The sequence below is a fragment of the Hemiscyllium ocellatum genome, chromosome 20, assembly GCF_020745735.1.
Source record: "Hemiscyllium ocellatum isolate sHemOce1 chromosome 20, sHemOce1.pat.X.cur, whole genome shotgun sequence".
In the NCBI taxonomy this organism is placed as follows: Eukaryota; Metazoa; Chordata; class Chondrichthyes; order Orectolobiformes; family Hemiscylliidae; genus Hemiscyllium; species Hemiscyllium ocellatum.
The window spans coordinates 12,682,218-12,704,552 of record NC_083420.1 but is presented as its reverse complement, the minus strand read 5'-3'; the positions used below and the strand labels follow the sequence as shown (position 1 = coordinate 12,704,552).

Here is a 22,335-nt window from a genome sequence, read left to right as displayed (position 1 = left end):
CTGGTCTCTACATGCAACTCCAAACTCAGCAATGTGCTTGTTGACTGTCCTCAGACAATTAGGGATGAACAATACATGTTGACCTAGCTAATGATATTTACATGCCATAAATGAATCAAAAAATTTAAGTCACCAAAGGAATCTGCCAGTAAAGAAACTTTAATAATAATCACACAGGAATCAATAAAAGGGAAAGCAGTGTGCGCTCTGGAAACGTCTAAACAAATAGAATTATAGCACAAGACCATAGAAGAATTTGAGAAACTAATGAGAATCTGGCGGAGTTTCTTTCATGGGACACAAGAGGCAAAGCATGAGCAGATTTCTTACCTCACGAAGAAAACTCTCACTTGTTGGCTCAAAATTCTAATCCCAACCCATGAAAATTATTCAAGGCAATCATAGCTGAGTAGGAAACCAAGGTTGCTTGTCTCTTGGTTTGATTGAGCAAGCATTCAAGGAAACTGAAGTCAATGCAAGATTGAAGATGGCAAGAGTAAAACATGGATAACAATTAGCTTGACAACATTAAGACTGATTTAAAGTGGTGGAAGCTGAGAAGGGGTAGTTGGGAAATAATCCGAAAGCAGATTACATAAATTAAGTGAAATGCCAAAAAACACAATATTCTTGTGCATAGAACACAAAAGTTAGCATACATTTGCAGCAGGTAGTTCAGGAAAATTGAACTTTGGCTTTTCATGCTAAAGGATTGGAGTTAGTAGTGTTACAACTGTACAGACTATTAGTGAGTGGCACCTGGAGCAGCGTACAGATTTGGCATCATATTTTCAGAGCATACACTGGCATTCGAGGCAATTCAAAACAGATGCATTGGACTGATTCTTGTGATGAAAGGGTTGAATTACCAAGAACAGCTAGACTTGGTTGAACTTATTCAGTACTTCAGAATAATGATGTGAGACCTTGTTGGAGTGTAGCAAATTCTGAGGGGGCTAAAGAGGACAAATAATGAAAGAAAAATGTCACTAGTCGGAAAATCTTGAACGAGGGGACATGGATTTAGAACACACAACAGTCCAGCACAGTACAGGCCCTTCAGCCCTCTGTTATGCTGACCTCCAAGACCAAACTAACCTACGTAACCTTCATTTTACTATCATCCATGCACCTATCCCAAGAGTCGCTTAAATATCCCGAATGTATCTGGCTCTCGTCCCACTGCTGGCAATGCATTCCACACAACCACGACCGTGTGAAGAACCTACCTCTAACATTTCCGCTAAAACCTTCCTCCAATCATCTTAAAATTCTGATGCCTTGTGACTGACATTTCCACCCTGGGAAAAAGTTTCTGGTTACCACTTCATCTATGTCCATCATGCACACCTCGACCAAGTCACCTCTCCCCCTTCTTCATTCCAATGAGGAAAGCCTTAGTTCACTCAACCTTTCTTCAGAAGGCATGCCCTCCAGTCCAGGCAGCATTCTGGTAAATTTCCTCTGCAGTCTCTAAAGCTTGCACATTGTTATAATGAGGTGACCTAAACGGAACACTTAGTCCAACTGTGGGCTAAACATGGCTCCATGGAGCTGCATAACCTCATGGCTCTTAAATTCAATCCCCCTGCTCATGAAAGCCAACACACCATATGCCTTCTTAATAACCCTATCAACTTGGGTGGCAACTTGGAGGGATCTATGATCTCAAAAACCGTCTGTTCCTCCATGCTGTATTTTGCAATGAATCACTTCACTTTTCCTGGTCAAACTCCATTCACCACTTCTCAGCCCAGCTGTGCCGTCCTCAATGTTCCAGTGCAACTTACAACAGCCCTCCACCCAATCCACAACTCCACCAACCTTTGTGTCATCCGTAAACTTACTAAATCACGCTCCTACTTCCTCATCCAAGTCATGTACAAAATCACAAAGCAGAGGTCCCAGAACAGATCCCTTTGGAGTACCATTGATTACTGAGCTCCAGGCTCAATACTTTGCATCTACTACTACCCTGTCTTCTATGGAAGAACCAACTGTTTCTAGATAGCCAAATTTCTCTGTATCCCATGTTTCCTTCCTAAATGAATGAGCCTACCATAGGGAACCTTTCAAGCAACTTTCCCAAATCCATGTACACCACATCCACTGTTCTACCTTCAATGTGTTTTACCACATCCTCAAAGAATTCAGCAAAGCTTTGGAACATGACCTGCCCCCTCAAAGCAATGCTGACCATCTCTAATCTATACTTTTCCAAATTAACTAAATCCAGTGTCTCAGGATATTTCTCAATAATTTGCCTACCACAGACATAAGAATGACTTCTGTAATTCCCAGGGTTATCCTTAATCATTTTCTTGAACAAGGTAACATTTACCACCCTCCAATCATCCGGTACTAATCCAGTGAACAGTGAGGACATAAAGACCATCGCCACAGGCGCCACATCGCCTCCCGTAGTAACCCGATGCATATTTTGTCTGGCCCATGGGACTTATCTATCCTCATGTTCTTCAAAATTTCCAACAAATTCTCCTCCTTCCATCAGCCTGTTTCACGCTGTCCTCTCAGATGACAGCAGTCCCTCTTGTTAGTGAATATTGAAGCCAAGTATTCATTAAAGGACTTCCTCCAACTCTAGGCACAGGTTCTCCACTATCCTGGATTTGCCCTACTGTCACTCTGGCCATCCTCTTTCAGTGGCGATGCAAAAGAATTCTCCTGTCAAGGTAGTGAACATCAAAAATGTTCAAATCCAGAGTGTTAGCAAAGTCTTTGTCATGGAACTTAGTAGATTTTAGAAATATCAGAGCTGAGGGCAATGAAGAATTTGTATCAAAGTTGAGGCCTGTGGCAGATTAGCCATGATCTTATTCATGGATGGATCAAACCTGAGGGGTCAAATGACCTACTCCAACTTCTTATATTCTTTGAAGTATACAAGGATCGTTACAGTTCATACATCAAAAGTTAATTAGAATCTTGGGTTTCTGAATAAGCCTAAGATTCTTAGTTTCAATTAATATGACTCACAATACACGAGTAGGACTAATATGACTTCAAGTTTAATGTACATTTTGTATTAAGCATTATGGAAGGGAAGACATGAGTAGGTAATTGAGAGCTTGAAGCCATGATACTGGCATGTCAAGAGGATGTTTTTGGCATCTTACAACCAGGGTCCAATGACAAGTGATAAAACAATCCAGCAAAGTCAGCAGTGTGGTGCATTCAGAATGAACAACTACTGAACACCGTTTAGGGAACTTCATTAATGCTGTTCTGAAGTTGAAGTCATGTTGAATTTGGGTTGTTTAGGTATCACAGAAACAAACAACAAATGAAGGGAAAAAGCCTCCAGTAACCACAAAGAAATTTACCAAAAGGAAACTGATTACAACTAGACCCACCTGAATCTGAGCCTGAACCAGGAGCTATGGGGTGGAAATAGCACTAACTCCTGACAGAGGGTTTGGTGTTTGTAAGGATATTGTTGAAAAAGGGAGCATGAATCCTTGAAGGCCCATGATGAAACTTTTATTTTGCCTAGAGTAATATAACACTTAACATTTAAGAAATAAATTCTAACTATACTGGTCACCTCTTGTTAATGTACTTAGTAAACTACCAGGAGAAAGTGAGGACTGCAGATGCTGGAGATCAGAGCTGAAAATGTGTTGCTGGAAAAGCACAGCAGGTCAGGCAGCATTCAAAGAGCAGGAGAATCGACGTTTCGGGCATGAGCCTGAAGAAGGGGTCATGCCCGAAATGTCGATTCTCCTGCGCCTTGGATACTACCTGACCTACTGCGCTTTACCAGCAACACATTTTCAGCAGTTAGTAAACTATCTCCATGATTTAAAGAGACAAAGTCCAGATCTTACAAGCCATGTTTCAATCTGGAATCTGACTAGTCCAGTATTCCCATCAGTTAGGAATCAGTACATTAAAAGAGATAAGATTCCACTGTTCTCATTGTATGCACTGATAGGTCACTACACTATCAGGAACAAAATAAGATACAATTCTCAGCATATTTTCTTCAGAAAAAGCACTCTTTCATCTCCACTACTGTCCAACACCCCCCAACCCCCAGTGAAGACTACACACTTCACAACAAATGGCCACAGGTGTACTCTGATATATTTGGTTCTCTAGGTAAAAACAATGTCTGCAGATGCTGGAAACCAGATTTTGGATCTGTGGTGCTGGAAGAGCACAGCAGTTCAGGCAGCATCCAAAGTGCAGCGAAACCGACGTTTTGGGCAAAAGCCCTTCATCAGGCATATTTGGTTCTCTGTCAATAACTTCTGGGATAAGCATATGCAGTCAATGGTATATGAAAACCAACAAGGTTAGTCATCAGTGGTTGGAAACATCAGCGTTTTCCACCGCTTCTTTACCAGGTTTCTTCAAAAACACAAAAGAAGAAGTCTGCTGCAACAATGGCTACTCACAGGTATGAAGTTGAAGTGCAAAAATAAAGCTTGCACATTCTGATGCATAAACTTGAAGTTCTGAACAATTTGAGCACAAAATATGAACTTGCATAAGTTATATTGACAATTACAAGTACAGAAGTAATCTCTCCATGACTAATCCATAATAAAGACAATTTAAAATAATGCCTAAACTAGACTACCTTTTTCAATTGAATACGTCCTTTTGCGGAATTTGGCATAGACTTTTAAAGAACAACTTCATAGCAAGATTGTCTCTCTATAGCACTAGCATGTTAAAATAGCACTAGCATGTCTCTCTATAGCACTAGCATGCACACATTGCAAACATTAACATTTGAACATAAAGATTTATCATAGCTCACATGAACATTCAAGGATTTAACAATACTAAAAAGGTGTTTATAAAGTCAAAATTTCATTGTGACTATTACAAGGCGCAACAGGAGCAGTCGGGGAGGAGGGTGACAGCAATTAAAATCACATGGGCAAAAAACTTGAAATATAGAAATTACATTCCCACAGTTAAAAGGAAAAGGAATCTGCACCAAATTCTCTTGAAGTAAAAGTTCCAAACAGGTAAACTTATCAAAATAAAAATCCAACTTTCTAAATAAATCTACATTTGACTTTCCATTGCTTCTATATTATGCCCCAGAAGATAAAGTACTGGTCACAGGACCTGCAAATGGACTAGTCTATTGACCTGTACCCATGAATAACAACTGCCAAAGTTCAGCTTCAGCTGTGATGGTATCAAGTGTGTATTAACTTTACCAAAAACCACAGATGATGCTTGTGTGAACATACACAAAATTATGGTACAAGTCCCAAAGCTTTGCGATTTTCACCAACATTGCCTGATAAATTATCTTGGATGGATCCATGAAAACTTCCCATAATGCTATCTTTGAACTGCAAACATTAAAATTTAAAAAGCAGTACACTTTAAAAATTGGAGACCATTAATATGCAATGCATATTTAAAACAGCACAATTAAGCCAGTAAGCAGATATTAAATTAATATCATTTTACTGTAAAACGCGAACTATAAATCTCTAGGTTGTGACAATTTAATTTTAAAACAGAACTGCATCTTTAGATATGCACACAAAAGGCTTCCTTTTTATATTTACAAAATGTTGGAATAAGCCTATAATATTACCTTTTGTTCCTAACAGCTTGTAGATCAGCTTCCCAACAGTAATCCATGCTAACCACATGCAAAACCACAGACTACTTCGTGGGAAAAAAAACAACTTCCAACATTTCACTTGATTGGCTTGGTTTTGCTCTGATTTCGACTGCATATTGTACTCTTGTCCCTCTCTCCAGCCTAGATGACTATAGCAATTTCAGATTCAAATATTGCCGCAGCACTGGAGTCAGGCCTCCTAAACAGTAGGAAACAGCACATCTGGTAAATCCTCTGCTCCAGGTGTTAGCTTGGTTTCCATCCGCAAGGATCATGATACTGTATCTTCTAGCCATGGTCCTTCATCTTAATAAAAGGCATTTACCTCTTACTCAAAGTCTGGGTTTCAAACCAACATAAAATATATTCAGTACATCAGTGAAGTAACATGTTTGAAGCCCAAAGTGGTAAACATGAAAAGTGACAAGAAAGGAAGATAATGTACAAAAAGCATGGGAACAAAGGAAACATGCCAGGAAAACTTGAATGAAATGGTTACAGCACAAAAGGAGGGAGACAAAAAAGTTTTCCATCACATTTGACTTTCTATTACCTTCAAAGTAAAACGTATAAAGCAAGAACAGTTCAGAGCACCTGCCATTTGGATTTTCTCTCCGACAATGAATGTCCTCAGCTCCATTTAAACTTCAGCATTTTTTCTTACATTTGCTTCAAAAATAATGTCTTCTGGTTATCTCCCCTTCCACCAATAAAGATTCCTGAAGAAGGGCTCATGCCCGAAACTTCGATTCTCCTACTCCTTGGATGCTGCCTGACCTGCTGCACTTTTCCAGCAACACATTTTCAGCTATCTCCCCTTCCACCAATTAGAATAGCTTCTTTACCTACTGTTCAACACTTCTGACAAATCCTCTCCTAATCTTCTGTTCAACCAGCTTGTCTAATGTGTACCAAGAGTGTATCATCTCAGGGGGTCACAACCATTTTTTTGTACACTCTCCAATGGCTTCACAACATGCCCAAAGTGTAGGATTTTTCCCAAGACTGAGCAGAGTATTGTAGCTGAAGCTAAAGCAGTGCATAATAAAGATTAACCATAGCATCTTGGCTTAAATACTGTACGACTCCCATTATAGTGACCAACAGACAAACAATTAACTGAAAACAAAACAGTAACAGTGAAAGCCTTTTTTGCTTGTCAGCAAAATCATAAATCAATTTGCTTGATAACTTGAGTGGCTGCTCTCCTCAGTCTATTTCAACTCAGTTCCTCTACATTTTAATCACAGCTAATTATTGCATTGACTTTAAGCCTGCCTGTAAAATGCCTTCTAACTTCATTGCAACACAATTATATTAAACTAAAATCATGCTTCTTAAATATATTTTAATAAATTATACACACCTAAAAGGAAAGTTAAAGTAGAATGGTGGTATCTGCAAGATATTTTCATTCCAATCACTTTAGTACCTTTTAAACTGTACAGGAAAGTTTTTTTTTAAAATAACTACAACTTGGGTATAAATCACAAGTCAGAACAGCCACAAGGGCTTTTACAGCCAGTGAAAAACTTGAAGATATTGGACAGTGGCAGTCAATTTGCACACAGTAAGGTCCCTAAAACAACAAATCAATTATGACTGGATATCAGTTTTAGTGGTGATGGGTTGATCAATATCGCCATGGTGTAATTTATATGCAATTGAGTGTAAACAGTAGCTAGGTTTAACATTTCACTTGAAAGCCTGCATCTTTGACAATGCAATACCAAGGGAGTGCTGGAATGAAATTTTAGCCTGCTCACAGTGGCTCAGTGGTTAGCACTGCTGTCTCACATCACCGGGGACCCTAGTTAGATTCCTGGCTCAGGCAACTGTGTGGAGTTTGCACATTCTCCCCCAGTGTTTGCATGGGTTTCCTCCGGGTGCTCCAGTTACCTCCCACAGTCCAAAGATGTGCAGGTTAGGTGAATTGGCCATTCTAAGTTGCCCGTATGAGGTGGATTAGTCAGGGGTAAATGTAGGAAAATGCATCTGGGTGGGTTGCTCTTTGGAGGGTCGGTGTGGACTTGTTAGGCCGAAGGGCCTGTTTCCACACTATAGGGAATCTAATTATATGTTCCAGGCTCTAGAATGAAGCTTGGACCCAAAAGGAAAGATTCTACATGATCAGTGAAATGCAACACCTTACTAAAAAGCAGTGGACAGGATCACAATAGAACACATGAGGTTTTATCAAAAAAAACTGTAGAAAACTCTGAAATATTCTATCCACAACATTTTTTTTAGAAACAGACTGCACAATTTAACTATTACCCATGGTCAAATTACTTTCAGGAAAATTCAATCTATTATTCACATGGTGAGATTTTATAATTTCATGAACTGCCTGCCCAAAGATGACATAATGTGTCATCAGTCAGAGAAATAAGACTTCAAGTGATGAAACCTGTCACACAACCATTTCCTATCTTCAGTCAATATCAGCACTCAAGATCTTATTAAAAGTATGCTTGTGTTTTGGTTGAGAAGGCAAGTAATTTAATCTATCCATGAACCTGTCATTTAAACAAAAAAGTGTACCATCTCAATAATTCTTCCTTCCTAAATCCCACATTCTGAGTACACTTAAACATTAGCGCTTCTGGACAAGTTGTATGTGTTATACAATTCGTCCCCCCAAGTAACAGTAAGAAAAATGTCCTCGCCTTAAACATTTAGTACATGTTTAATTCTATTAGATGTATCAAATTTACTGCATTGGAGGTCGAGCAATATTTTATTTTGATGCTCATCTGGCTTTCAACATGTTGGGAAGTTAACCAACAAAATGTGAATTACAAGTCCCAACAAAACAAAGCCAAATTTTCATTGGCATCATTTGGGTTTGGGGAAAGGGAAGATAACATTGAATAGAACTTCTACTTGAAACACAGAGTCAACAATTTAACTATTATTAACTCTAACTATTCCAACCTTCAATTTCAGCTCAGGACTTGGAGAACGCATCTCTGCCAAGGTGCGCTGCAAAGTACAATTCAAAATTTTAAGATCTTAAAAAGAGCCAAATGAGGCATCTTTAAATTTTAAAAAAAGTGCATGTAGGCATTAGAAAAAAAAAGCATAATGCCATATTAATTTGCCAGAAAACTAATGGTCAGTGCAACATCAAACTGCACTGACAAATTCCTATTGCACTTCAATACTCAAACGCAAAGATGGAGACTAGCAGCCCACTCCCGCTTGCATCCTAGCTTTAAAACAGTTACTTTAATTGGTGTTAGGAGTCCTCTGGTGTCACAGCTGAAGACGTAATTCTGTGTATATGCATTCTAGCAGGTTACTGCTAAGAATTGATCAAAAGGAAGCATGCAATTTTCTTTCTACCCCTCACTGAATAGAGGTAGAGACAAATTCTACACAGTAACTGAAGCCAAGTCTCAACTTGATCTTCCTTGTCAATATGGCTCAGTATTGTACTTGGTCATATACTTAGATTATGAGATACTACTGGAAAATCCAAAAGACATTAAGCTTGAGGTCATGAGAGCCTTCTATCAAAACTCATGACTCAACATCACTAAGAACAGATTATCTGATCATTATCACTTTGCCACTTGTGGAACCTCATTGCTCACAAACCCTATATTTCAGGGCTTCAAGATTCCCTACAATGTGGAAACAGGCCCATCGACCCTCTGAAGAGTCCCAGTCCCATTTCTCTTCGAATGATGCACCCAACAGTATGGGCAATTTAGCATGGCCAATTCACCTGACCTGCACATTTTTGGACTGTGGGAGGAAACCCAAACAGACATGGGGAGAGAATGTGCAAACTCCACACAGTGGTCCGAGGCTGGAATCGAACCTGGGACCTTGGTGCTGTGAGGCAGCAGTGCTAACCACTGAGCCACCGTGCTGCCCCATGTACACTGCTTCAGGGTTTCCAAAAATTGTAGAAGATGCTGTTAAAATATCTATTATTACTGACATATTGCCAGTAACTACAAAATAATTAACTTTATTACTTTGTCAATTATTTCTCAGCTCTGTAGACCTGGGTCAGAAAAATACCGAGTCTTTCTAGGTAAGTAAATTCTGGGTCCTAACAGCAATTCACAGATGCACACAGTACCAAAGATCCATGCCATGTAAATCCCAAACTGTTTATTTTCACACACTTGTGCAACGGCTGAATACAAATCAATTTTACAACAGCGGATGGATTTTTGAAATGGCCTGCGAAAAGGTGACAAAATGGCACAGATTAAGGGTTAGCATATGTACGACTGAAGGATGAAATAACTATTCTTATCTGGGAAAATGGTATAAGACAGTTACAAACAAAAAAAGGAAAATATAGAAAAGGCTTGCAAATGAGAATTAAGATCCACCGCCAATTCAAACGTTATTGGCAATGGGACTGAATAGTTTCTTGAACGCAAGAAAAATTCAAGTAAAGAACTCATCAAAACATGACTCTTGCACAGAAAACATTTCTTGGTGTTTATGACTCTTTCATTTAGTCTAATCCTTGGGAAATAGAATCCTTTGAGATCAAGTATAGTAGAAGCTTGGAAAACTGCTTTCAGAACAGTCAAAACCACGATCTGAGGGGTTTAAATGCAGAACCTAGTTTTAAGACTTGTGATCAATGTTCATTTCCAAATATGAAGAAATGTAAACTGCAGAGGGCAAAACTCAAATTACACAACAGGCTCAAAAATTTATACTTTACAATAAGGCAAAATCAAGTCTTAATAGGCTTGAGCTTTTCAATGAAGTTAATGCAACATACAAAAAAAAGCAAATATCCACGTTGATTGCTTTAAAACATCTACTACACTTGAAGGGGCACTTGAGTAAAGGCTTATTAATATACCGTCGCTCCCAGATCTTGATGTTGCGGGGGGGGGGGGGGGGCAGATGAAATAAGATAGCTTTGAAATGCCAGCATGAGATAGCAAATACTGCAGGAAGAGACTGAGAGCAGTCTCCTCCATCACCTCTCAAACACCCCCCCCCCATTAAAATGGGCCTTACTTGTATTTGTTGCGTTTAGCAAAACAAGGCTACAAACATAAATAAACGGGGGGGGGGGGGGGAAGGAGGAGAAAGAATGAAGAGAGAAAAGGGAGAGATTGTCAAGCGTGGGAGATGCAAAGCGGTCGGGCTTTCACATTCCACGTGAATTCGGATATTTCCCCCGCCCGCCCGCCCGCCGCAGTCAATGGGGCTGAAAGCAAAAGCGCACACACTGATGGGGAACGGCCAGGGGATTGAACACAGGGAAGGCTGCAGCATGGCGCCTGTGGCCTACGCGTGGTTCCCATTACCGGGGGGGGGGGGGGGGGGGCAGGGAAAGCTGAGAAACCCCGCGCTCGCTCGGCCCTGAGGCCTAACCGTCACATCACATGAACAGCGAGGGGGATAATAATAAAATATTAAACCGGATTGCAAGGGATGAGATAGGACCTGGGGGTGGTGAAAGGGTGAGGAAGGGAGGGGGGGGGGGGGGTAGAGAATAGGCCCCCCTCCCCCCACACACAAACACCAGGCCTCGGTCTCGCCTACCTTCCATCTCCATCTCCTCGGGCTCGCTGAGGTGCTGCTCATTCTGCTCGCTCGGCTTGGTGCAGTGGTTCATGGTCTCGGAGAAGGCCTCGGCCCTCCTGGCGGCGGCGGCGGCGGCGGCGCCCGGCGGCTGGGACGGCGTGAGGGACGGCTCGCGGCTGGCAGGAACGGAAACCCGGACGTATTTGCTCGCTATGCGCCCAATCTCGGCCGAGTGCTGCGCTCGAAGCTCCCTCCCCCCTCCCCGCTTGTCACGGCAAAGGGGGAACTCGCCTCGACCTGCCCCGAGAAAGGTGCGGGGAGAGCCAGCGCCTCTCCCCCTCCCCGGAGGAGTGTTTTTTTTTCTCAAAAAAAATAACCTTCCCCCTTGGTGAGGAGAGTGCAAGGGTGTAGAGAGGGGGGACCGGGGGGGGCTTGGCGGTGCGGGAGGGAGAGGTGAAGGTACAACAGGGGGGGCCGCGGGAAATAAAATTAGCGGATTTTTATTCGGTGGAAAAGGGGAGGCGGGAGGGCGAGTTTTGTACTTTTAGAGAGAGAGGGGGGGAAACCGTATGGGGCTATTTGTTTGTATGGGGTTTGGGAAGGGGGGTGGGTAAAGGGGTGGGAGGGAAGAGGAGGGGGTTTGGCTGATTGTGACTTGTTGTCGTCCCTGTGGCGGGGCAGACGGCCGCCGGGGCCCCCACCCCCCGGACAGTGGTTCTGGTCCTCCTCCCTCTTTTCCTCAGGCTGCACAGTCCTCGTCTCTTTCCTTTTGGTTTGTCCCCCTCCTCTCTCTCTCTCTCTTTCTTTGACTCTCCCTCTCTTCTCTTCCTTCTTTCTTTCTTTCTTCCTTCTCTCTCTCCGGCCTCCGTTCTCCTCGGCCCCGCTGGCTCCGCACGGTGGAGAAAATGGCGGCGCGACGCAGATGTCAACTCGACACCGCGCAGGCGCAGCTACGCGGCTCCGATGGGAAAGGGGGCGGAACCAAGCGGAGACGGGGGTGGGCTTTTGTGGAAAATGGGCGGGGACCGGTCGCAATGGGGCGGGGTTTGGGAAGGGGTGGGCCGCCTGACGTCACGGATATCAGCATTTTCAGGGTGGGTTGGGCAGCCAGGGTTGGGTATTGGGCTTGACACTGGAACAGGCCCCTCCAACCTCTTCCATCACCTACTGATCTGTGGCCTAACTCCCCAGTGGACTGGAAATGTTAACTCTGCTTTGTCTCCACAGAAAATGCGATGTAGAGGTGCTGGGGTGGACAAAGCCAAAAATCTTATGATACCAGTTTATAGTCCAAATTCGCAGTTTCAAGTAAACCTGTTGGACTATAACCCAATGCTGGAGATCACAGCAGGTCCAACAGCATTCATGAAGAGACAGCAAGCTAATGTGTTGAGTCTAGATGATTCTTCATCAGAGTTGAAGTGTCTTGCCACAGATACTGCTGGATCTAGCCATAGAGTCATACAGCATAGAAACATGCCCATGTCTATGTTGAACAAAGCTATACTAATCACATTGACCTGCAGTTGGTCCACAGGCTACTATATCCTGGCATTTTACATACTTATCCAGGTGTTTACTAAATTAGATTAGATTGCTTACAGTGTGGAAACAGGCCCTTCCGCCCACCAAGTCCACACCGACCTGCAACCCACCCATTCCCCTACATTTACCCATCACTACGGGCAATTTAGCATGGCCAACTCACCTGGCCTGCACATCTTTGGACTGTGGGAGGAAACGGAGCACCCGGAGGAAACCCACGCAGACACGGGAAGAATGTGCAAACTCCACATGGTCAGTCGCCTGAGTCGGGAATTGAACCCGGGTCTCTGGCGCTGTGAGGCAGCAGTGCTGACCACTGTGCCACCGTGCCGCCCACAAATGTTGTGAGAGTACCTTCCTCCAACAGCATCTCAGGCAGCATGTTGCATATTTTTCACCACTCACTGTGTGAAAAGTTTAGGTCTCCTCTCAACCACCTATTCCTTTCCATCAGCTTATGTTAATTCTAAGGAAGGGTCACATGACCCGAAATGTTTACTCTGGTTTCTCTTCAAAGATGCCACCAGACCTGCTGAACTTTTCCAGCAACTTCTGTTTTTGTTAAACTTATGTCCTGTGGTCTTAGAGACATTTGCCATGGTGAAAAGATTCTCATGATCTACTTTGTCTATGCCTCTCATAATCTTGTATACCTCTGTCAGATCCTCCCTCAACCTCTCTTACTCCAAGGAAAACTAATCCAGCCTATCCAGTCTCTCCACATAACTGAGTCTTCTCATTCCAGGCAACATCCTGGTTAAGCTCCTCTGCACTCTTTCGAGTGCAATTATATCTCTCTGGTAGGATAATATTGTTGAGTTTCTCTAGCAATTTTTGTTTTTTCTTCCATATACCAACCTTTGGCCCATATCCCTTTCTGCCTTTGCTTCAGAAAAATCTGACTTTCTCAAATTTAAAATTAATAACTGATCTGGCATCAACTATTGATTGTGCAAGAGAATTCCAAACCTCTTACCACCCTTTGTGTGTAAAAGTGCTTCCGAACTTGTCTCTTGAATGGTCTGGCCCTAATTTTTAGACTATGTCCTGGATAGAAATCCAGAATCCCAGGCGAATGTTATGGAGACATAGATTTGATTGAATTCAATTTAAAATCTGCACTTAAATGCAAGCAATGGGCTATGCATATAAATTGAAAAATTGGAAAATAAGTGATTTAATGGTAATTTGTTAGTCGGACAAAAAGCCATTCAGTTGTTTGTGATAAAAGCTTCCAGATAAAGAAGCAAAAGTATTAAAAGCTAGTCTAATGAGACCATGTGGTTCAATGACATCCCTTCAAGGAAGACAATCCACTGTCATTATCCAGTCTGGCCTACATGTGATTCTACTCAGTTAGAAATCTGGAATTAAAAATTAATCTAATGGCAGCCATCACCAATTCTTGTAAATACCTGTATGGTTTACAAACGCCCTTCAATCTGCTGTCCTTATCCATTCCGGTCTACATTTGGCCCCAGACCCACAGTGATTCTTAACTGCTCTCCTTGGTGCTAAGAGATGGGCAAGAAGTGCTGGTCTAGCTAGAGTCACTTAAATGCCATGAGTGTATAACAAAAACAAATATGGAGCTGACACACCTCCCAGTTACAATTGTCTGCCCGCTCAGAAATTATATTCTTTCACCCCCCCCCCCACTTCTAGTCTTGTTTCTCCCTGAACAATTCCAGAAGTAAAACAAAATGAATTTCAAAGAAGAGTCATACCAGACTCTAAACATTAACTCTTGTTTCTCTCTTTACAGATGCCGTTGGACTGACTGAGATACCTCAGCACTTTCTTAAAGACCTCCTCAGCAAATACTGAATCTTTCCAATTTGAAAGTTATGATGTTTACAAAAATGACCCTCTCCAGCCAGGTGCACAAGTAGCTCCCAGAGACAAAACTCAGCAAAACTTTAGAAATGATTCACACTGGTTCAACTTTCGTATACCTCAAAATGTAATTGCAGTACATTACTTGTTTTTTTACTGGTATTTCTCCAGAAGGTCATCCTTGGGCAGCATGGTAGCTTAGTGGTTAGTACTGTTTCATCACAGTGACAGGGACCCGGGTTTGATTCCACCGTGGGTGACTGTGGAGTTTGCACATTTCCTCCGTGTCTGTGTGGATTTCCTCCAGATGCGTGTGTTTTCCTCCCACAATCAAAAGATGTGCAGGTTAGATGGATTGGGCATGCTAAATTGTCCATAATGTCCAGGGATGCGCAAACTAGGCAGATTAGACATGGGAAATACAGGATTATAGGGATAGAGTAGGGAGGTAGATCTGGGTGAGATGCTCTTCAGAGTTTCGGTGTGAACTCTATGGGCTGAATGGCCTGCTTCCACACTGAAGGGATTCTATGATTTGTACCTGCTCCATTCTTAATAAGTGTTGTGACACAGTGACATTGAACACAGAGTGATATATGCCTGAGCTCAGTCATGATAATTTATGATCTGAAGGGAAACTTGGAGTTGATGGTTTTCTCATGCTGATATCTGATTACTCCAAATTCCTACCATCCCGATAACCTTTGATCCCCTCGCTCATCTATTTTCTATTTACCTCTGTGTTAAAAATATTCAAAGACTCTGTCCTCACTGAATTTCAAGGTGAGGAGTTCTAAAGTCTCAGTGCCCCCTGTGAGAAAGGGGTCCTCATCTCTGTCCAACATGGTCATGATACACATAGCACCCTCCAATGGAACAATATGCCATTCCTTCACAGGCTCAACATCCTGGAACTCCCTCCCTACCAACACCATTGGTGTATCTACTTACCCTTTCCCATGCTTGGACTACAACAACTCAATAAGTTATCTCACCACCACCATCTCAAATGCAACTAGAGTCAATAGAGATGTACAGCATGAAAACAGACCCTTCAGTCCAATCTATCCACGCCAACCAGATATCCTAAATGAATCTAGTCTCATTTGCCAGCATTTGGCCCGTATTGCTCTAAACCCTTCCCATGCATGTCTCTGTCCAGCTTCCTTTTAAATATTCTAATTATACCACCCTCCACCACTTCATCTGGCAGGTCATTCCATATGCACGCCACCCTCGACATGAAAAAGTTGCCCCTTAAGTCCTTTTCAAATCTTTCCTCTGTCATCTTAAAGCTACGTCCTCTAGTTTTGTACTCCCTTACCCTGGAGATAAGACCTTGGCTGTTCATCCTATCCATGGCCCTCATGATCTTATAAACCTTAATCAGGTCTCCCCTCAACCTCTGACACTCCAAAGAAGATAATCCCACCGATTCAGTCTCTCCCTATAGCTCAAATCCTCTGACCCAGACAACATCTTTGTGAATCTTTTCTGAACTTTTTCAAGTTTCACAGCATATAACAGGAAACCAGAAATGAATGCAAGTATTCTAAAAGTGGCCTAACCAATGTCCTGTACAGCCGCAACATGACATCACAACTCCTATACTCAACACATTGACCAATAAAGGCAAATTAGGCAAACTCAATACGTACTGGCCTCGCTATTGATACTCACGTCACGAGAATGAATACATTTTAAAAAAAGTGATGGAATCCCGGCCAACCTAGAGGAATGGATGAGTAATTCAGAGAATGATGAGTTCAGAATCCACCACAGCAGTTTGAGAATGTGATTTTAGAAAGGAAAGAAATGTCGCTGGGAATATTTTTTTAAATGTTAGTATCTGTGGAAGTGACCATGAAGTTGTATGAAAAATCTAATTTTCTTCATGTCCTGTTCTAAAAAAATCCAATGTGGACTGACTGTGACTCCAGCAAGGCCAACTGCCTTCTGAAGTGTCTCTGAAGCTGTCATTGAATTAAACTGTAGTGGAGAGTATTTAACATCAGTATCCAAAATGACTCAACCAAAAAAGCCCTCGTCATCTTTCTAGGGCAACTAGGGATTGGAAATAAATATTGCCCCTGCCAGAGTTCACAAGGTATTGGAGCAGAAGTACACCGAAGCATAGAAGATAGGTGTAGGAGTAGGCCATTCAATCCCTCGAGCTTGTTCTGCCATTCATTATAATCATGGCTGATCATTGAGCTCAGTATCCTAATCACACCTACCCCTCATATCATATCGTCATAGAGATGTACAGCATGGAAACAGACCCTTCGGTCCAACCCATCCATGCCAACCCAATCTAGACCCACCTCCCAGAACCCGGCCCATATCCCTCCAAACCCTTCCTATTCATATACCCATCCAAATGCCTCTTAAATGTTGCAATTGTACCAGCCTCCACCACATCCTCTGGCAGCTCATTCCATATAAGTTGCCCCTCAGGTCTCTTTTATAACTTTCCTCTTTCACCCTAAATCTATGCCCGCTACTTCTGGACTCCTCGACCTCAGGAAAAAGACTTTGCCTATTTACCCTATCCATGCCCCTCATAATTTTGTAAACCTCTATGAGGTCATCCCTAAGCCTCCGACATTTCAGGGAAAACAGCCCCAGCCTATTCAGCCTCTCCCTATAGCTCAAACCCTCCAACCCTGTCAACATCCTTGTAAATCTTTTCTGAACCCTTTCAAGTTTCACAACATCTTTCCGATAGGAAGGAGACCAGAATTGCACACAATATTCCAACAGTGGCCTAACCAATGTCCTGTACAGCCGCAACATGACCTCCCAATCCCTGTACTCAATACTCTGACCAATAAAGGAAAGCATACCGAATGCCTTCTTCACTATCCTATCTACCTGCAACACCACTTTCAAGGAGCTATGAACCTGCTCCATGGTCTCTCTTTGTTCAGCCACACTCCCTAGGACCTTACCATTAAGTGTATAAATCCTGCTAAGATTTGCTTTCCCAAAATGCAGATCTTGCATTTATCTGAATTAAATTCCATCTGCCACTTCTCAGCCCATTGGTCCATCTGGTCGAGATCCCATTAAAATCTGAGGTAATCCTCTTCGCTGTCCACTACACCTCCAATTTTCGTGTCATTTGCAAACTTACTAACTGTACCTCTTATGCTCGCATCCAAATCATTTATGTAATTCACAAAAAGTACAGGACCCAGCACCGATCTTTGTGGCACTCCACTGGTCACAGGCCTCCAGTCTGAAAAACAGCCCTCCACCACCACCCTCTGTCTTCTATCTTTGAGCCAGTTCTATATCCAAATGGCTAGTTCTCCCTGTATTCCATGAGATCTAACCTTGCTAATCAATCTCCCATGGGGAATCTTGTCGAACATCTTACTGAAGTCCATATAGATCACATCTACCGCTCTGCCCACATCAATCCTCTTTGTTACTTCTTCAAAAAACTCAATCAAGTTTGTGAGACATGATTTCCCATGCACAAAGCCATGTTGACTATCCCTAATCCCTTTCCAAATACACACACATCCTGCCCCTCAGGATTCCCTCCAACAACTTGCTCGCCACTGAGGTCAGGCTCACAGGTCTAGAGTCCCCCGGCTTGTCCTTACCATCTTCTTAAACAGTGGCACCACGTTTGCCAACCTCCAATCTTCCGGCACCTCACCTGTGACTATCGATGATACAAATATCTCAGCAAGAGGCCCAGCAATCACTTTTCTAGCTTCCCACAGAGTTCTCAGGTACACCTGACCAGGTCCTGGGGATTTATCCATCTTTACCCGTTTTAAGACATCCAGCATTTCCTCCTCTGTAATCTGGACATTTTGCAAGATGTTACCATTTATTTCACGACAGTCTATATTTTCCATATCCTTTTCCACAATAAATACTGATGCAAAATACTCATTTAGTATCTCCCCCATTTTCTGCGGCTCCACACAAAGGCTGCTTTGCTGATCTTTGAGGGCCCCCATTCTCTCCCTAGTTGCCCTTTTGTTCTTAATGTATTTGTGAAAACCCTTTGGATTCTCCTTAATTCTATTTGCCAATGCTATCTCATGTCCCCTTTTTGCCCTCCTGATTTCCATCTGAAGTATACTCCTACTTCCTTTTTACTTTTCTAAGGATTCTCTCGATGTATCCTGTCTATACCTTACATATGCTTCCTTCTTTTTCTTAACCAAACCCTCAATCTTAATCTAATGTATTCCCATTTGCCAGCAGTTGGCCCATATCCCTCTAATCCCTTCATATTCAAGTACCCATCCTGATGCCTTTTAAATGTTGTAATTATACCAGCCTCCACAACTTCCTCTGGCAGCTCATTCCATACACACACAAAACTCTGTGGGAAAAAGTTGTCCCTTAGGTCCCTTTTAAATTCTTCCCCTTCACCCTAAACCTATGCCCTTTAGTTCTGGGCTCCCTCAACCCAGGGAAAAATCCTTGTCTATTTACCCTATCCATGCCCCTCATTATTTTATAAACCTCAAGATTCACAACATTTTTCCTATAAGAGGGAGACTAGAATTGCTCACAATATCTAAAAAGTGGCCTAACCAATGCCATTGATCCCTTTAGCCACAAGCTGTCAACCATTTTCTGTGGCAGTGAATTCTACAGGCTCACAACTCACTGGTGAAGAAAGTTCTCTTGTCAGTCCTAAAACGTTTGACGCTATATCCTTAAACTATGACCCCTGCATCTGGACTCGCCGATCATCAAGAATGTCCTTCCTGCATCTGACTTGGCTCGTCTTCTTAGAATTTCATAGGTTTCTATGAGATCCTCCCTCATTTTTCTAAATTTCAGTGAATACCATTCTAACTGACTCAGTCTTTCCTCATACATCGGTCCTACCAATTTTGCTTCAATCCCTCTAGAGCAAGAATATCCCTCTTCAGATAAGGAGACCAAAAACTGCACACAATATTCCAGGTCTGGCCTCACCAATGCCGTTATAATTACACTAAGGCATTCTTATTCCTGTACTTGACTGCTCTCACGATGAAAGCCAACATACAGTTGGCCTTCTTTACCGCCCGCTGCACCTACATACTTACTTTCAGCGACTGGTGCATGAGGAGATCTCGGTGTCATTGAACATTCCACTCTCTCAATTTACAGCCATTCCAATAATAATCTGCCCTCCTTTTTGCTACCAAGGTGGATAGCCTTATCTTTATCCACATTAAACTGCATCTGCCATGCATTTTCCAACTCGGCCTGTTCAAATCACACTGCAACAACGCTTCATCCTCCTCACAGCTCACCCTTCCACCCAGCCTTGTGTCATCTGCAAATTCTGAAATGCTACATTTAGTTTCCTCATCTAAATCTTTACTGTGTATTGTGAATAACTGTAATGCTCGGCCCAATTGCTGTAATACTCACTGGTCACTGTTTACCAATCAGAAAAAAGCCCATTTATTCCTCCTCTTTGTTTTCTGTTTGCTAATCAATTTTCTATCCATTTCAAAACACTAACTCCAATCAAGTCCAACAAGTCTGCACCACCATTAAGTGACTCCATGGCTAATCTAATAATCCTCAATTTCACTTCACTGCTTTATTCCCATAAACCTGACTCTTTTGATTAGAAATCTGTGTGTTTTCATAGAATTTTCATAGAATCAAAGAATCCCTACAGTGCAGAAGGAGGCTCTTCAGCCCGTTGAGTCTGCACTGACCCTCCAAAGAGCATCCCATTCAGATTTTGCTCCCCATCTTATCCTGTAATCCCAAATTCCCCATGGCTGATCCAACTAGCCTACATATCCTAAGGACAATTTCAGCATGCCCAATCCACCTGGCACATCTCGCAACATTTAAGAGGCATCTGGTTAGGTATATGAATAGGAAGGGTTTGGAGGGATGTGAGCCAGGTGCTGGCAGGTGGAATGAGATTGGATTGGGATATCTGGTTGGCATGGACAAGTTGGATTAAAGGATCTATTTCTGTGCTGTACATCTCTGAGTCTATGATTGTATCTCTGAACTATGGGAGGAAACTGGAGGACCCAGAGGAAACCCACCCATAGACAAGGTGGAAACTCCACACACAGTTGCCCGATGCTGGAATCCAACCCAGGTCCCTGGCTCTGTAAGACAGTTTTGAATAAATGTAACAAGCCAGCGTCAACAGTGGGTGTTGCTGGCTGGGCCAGTATTTATTGCCCATTCCAAACGGTAGTTAAGAGTCAACCACATTGCTGTGGGTTGGAAGTTACATGGAGAGCAGATCAGGTCAAGTCAGCAGTTTCCTTTCCTAAATGACATTAATGAACCATATGAGTTTTTCCTAACAATCAATAATGATTTTATCGTCATCATTAGACTCTTAATTCCATATTTTTCTTGAATTCAAATTCCACTATCTGCCTTGGCAGGATTTGAACTCTGGTCCTCAGAATGTTATCTGGGTTAATAGTCTAATACTGATTAATCTAATAGTGATAATATCATGAGGCCATTACTTCTTCTTTGTTGCTCATCCCTAACTGGGCTTGAGAAGCTTTGCCTTCTTGAACTGGTACAGTCTAAGAGTTGTAAGTACACTTACATGCTGTTTAGAAAGAGGATGTGTTGGATACTTTTTTCAACCTAGAATTGCATTTGTCTTGATTATTTTTCTTCAAGAATATCTGTCTATCGGAAATGACACCACAGGTCAGTTCACCATCATACCTTTTCTAATTAAGACCCTAAGTGTTGTCCAACTATGAGCAAAAATCATTTCCCTTCTTAGAGATGCAGAACTGATAAAGAACTAAACCATAAAATGTTTAGAATGCATAACTGAAGACCATTATTATCCAGTACATGCTCCCATCTCTGCAGTGCTAACTGATTGTGCTGAAAACAATGTTTTTAATTAAAATGTTTCTGTAAATTTAGAATTCTACTTTAAAAACTACCAACATTCTTTCACTTGTGGTGGCAGCATTTGGCTTGAGGCTGCATGTCCTAAATAAGTTGAATTGCTACCGTTTACATATGCTAGTATTAAAAAGTCCCCCACTGTGACATTTACAAATTACAGCCAAATTTGAACTGCTTCTTAAAATGAGAATTCTGTTTCGTTACAGGAGAAGTATGAATAACGTGCACAACTCACAGGAACTGTCAAATGTCGAGTCTCCAATGTGGGAATCACAGGACGGCATCTTCAATGACCTCTGTTCAAACATAGAAACTAAAGGTCAGCAGAATTATGGAGCAATAAACAAAAACTACAAGTTCTTTTTAATGGACTTTTAAGAAAAAATAATGGTGAACATCTTAAAAGTTACAGTAAGACTCAGAAAACCTATGAAAACTAAAAGTCTAGAAAGCAATATTGATGACACAGGGAATGATAGATTATTGGAGATATGCAGAAATGTAGTGTTGATGGTAAATCAGATCAGCCATGATCTTATTGAATTGAAGCCCAATGGACTTACTCTTGTTTCTTGTTCATGTGTCTGTAAGTTCATAGAGGTGTTTTTTAAATATACACAAGAGTAAATGTCAGCAGACAAAGTAAAAGAAGATAATTTCTCAAAGCATCTCAACTTGATTTGAAAAATACAAGTTGACGATGCACTTAAAAGTATAAAGAAAAACCTAAAAACGAAACTAAAATGCTTATAATATACGATGAAGAAAATCCTTTTTGGTATTCTACCAACCACAAGGCACAACTCAGGATTTTCATGAAGTACTTTAGGTGAGTGCAGATCCAAAAACACACAAAAAGCCTAAAACCATTCAAGGCAAAGCAGCCTGCTTGACTGGCAACCCATTTACCATCTTAAACATTCACTTCT

General features: G+C 41.9%; 1 protein-coding gene and 1 long non-coding RNA gene across 5 annotated transcripts in view; one reads left to right on the top strand and one right to left on the bottom strand.

The window, feature by feature from the left end:
- The window catches only part of usp7 (ubiquitin specific peptidase 7 (herpes virus-associated)), a 97,826-nt gene extending 85,761 nt beyond the window's left edge, over positions 1–12,065 (bottom strand). For 2 of the 4 annotated variants that reach the window (XM_060840502.1, XM_060840503.1), the window contains exon 1: positions 11,156–12,065. In XM_060840502.1, the coding sequence (XP_060696485.1) occupies positions 11,156–11,228 (73 nt within the window). In that variant the 5' untranslated portion in view covers positions 11,229–12,065. The remainder of the gene's footprint in view (positions 1–11,155) is intronic. The other 2 variants (XM_060840504.1, XM_060840505.1) reach the window with 1 other exon arrangement.
- LOC132825347 (uncharacterized) lies at positions 11,156–21,949 on the top strand. Its single transcript, XR_009645774.1, has 3 exons — positions 11,156–11,525; positions 14,448–14,645; positions 21,613–21,949. It is a non-coding gene; the product is annotated as an uncharacterized LOC132825347 (long non-coding RNA).
- The last annotated feature ends 386 nt before the right edge of the window (positions 21,950–22,335 follow it).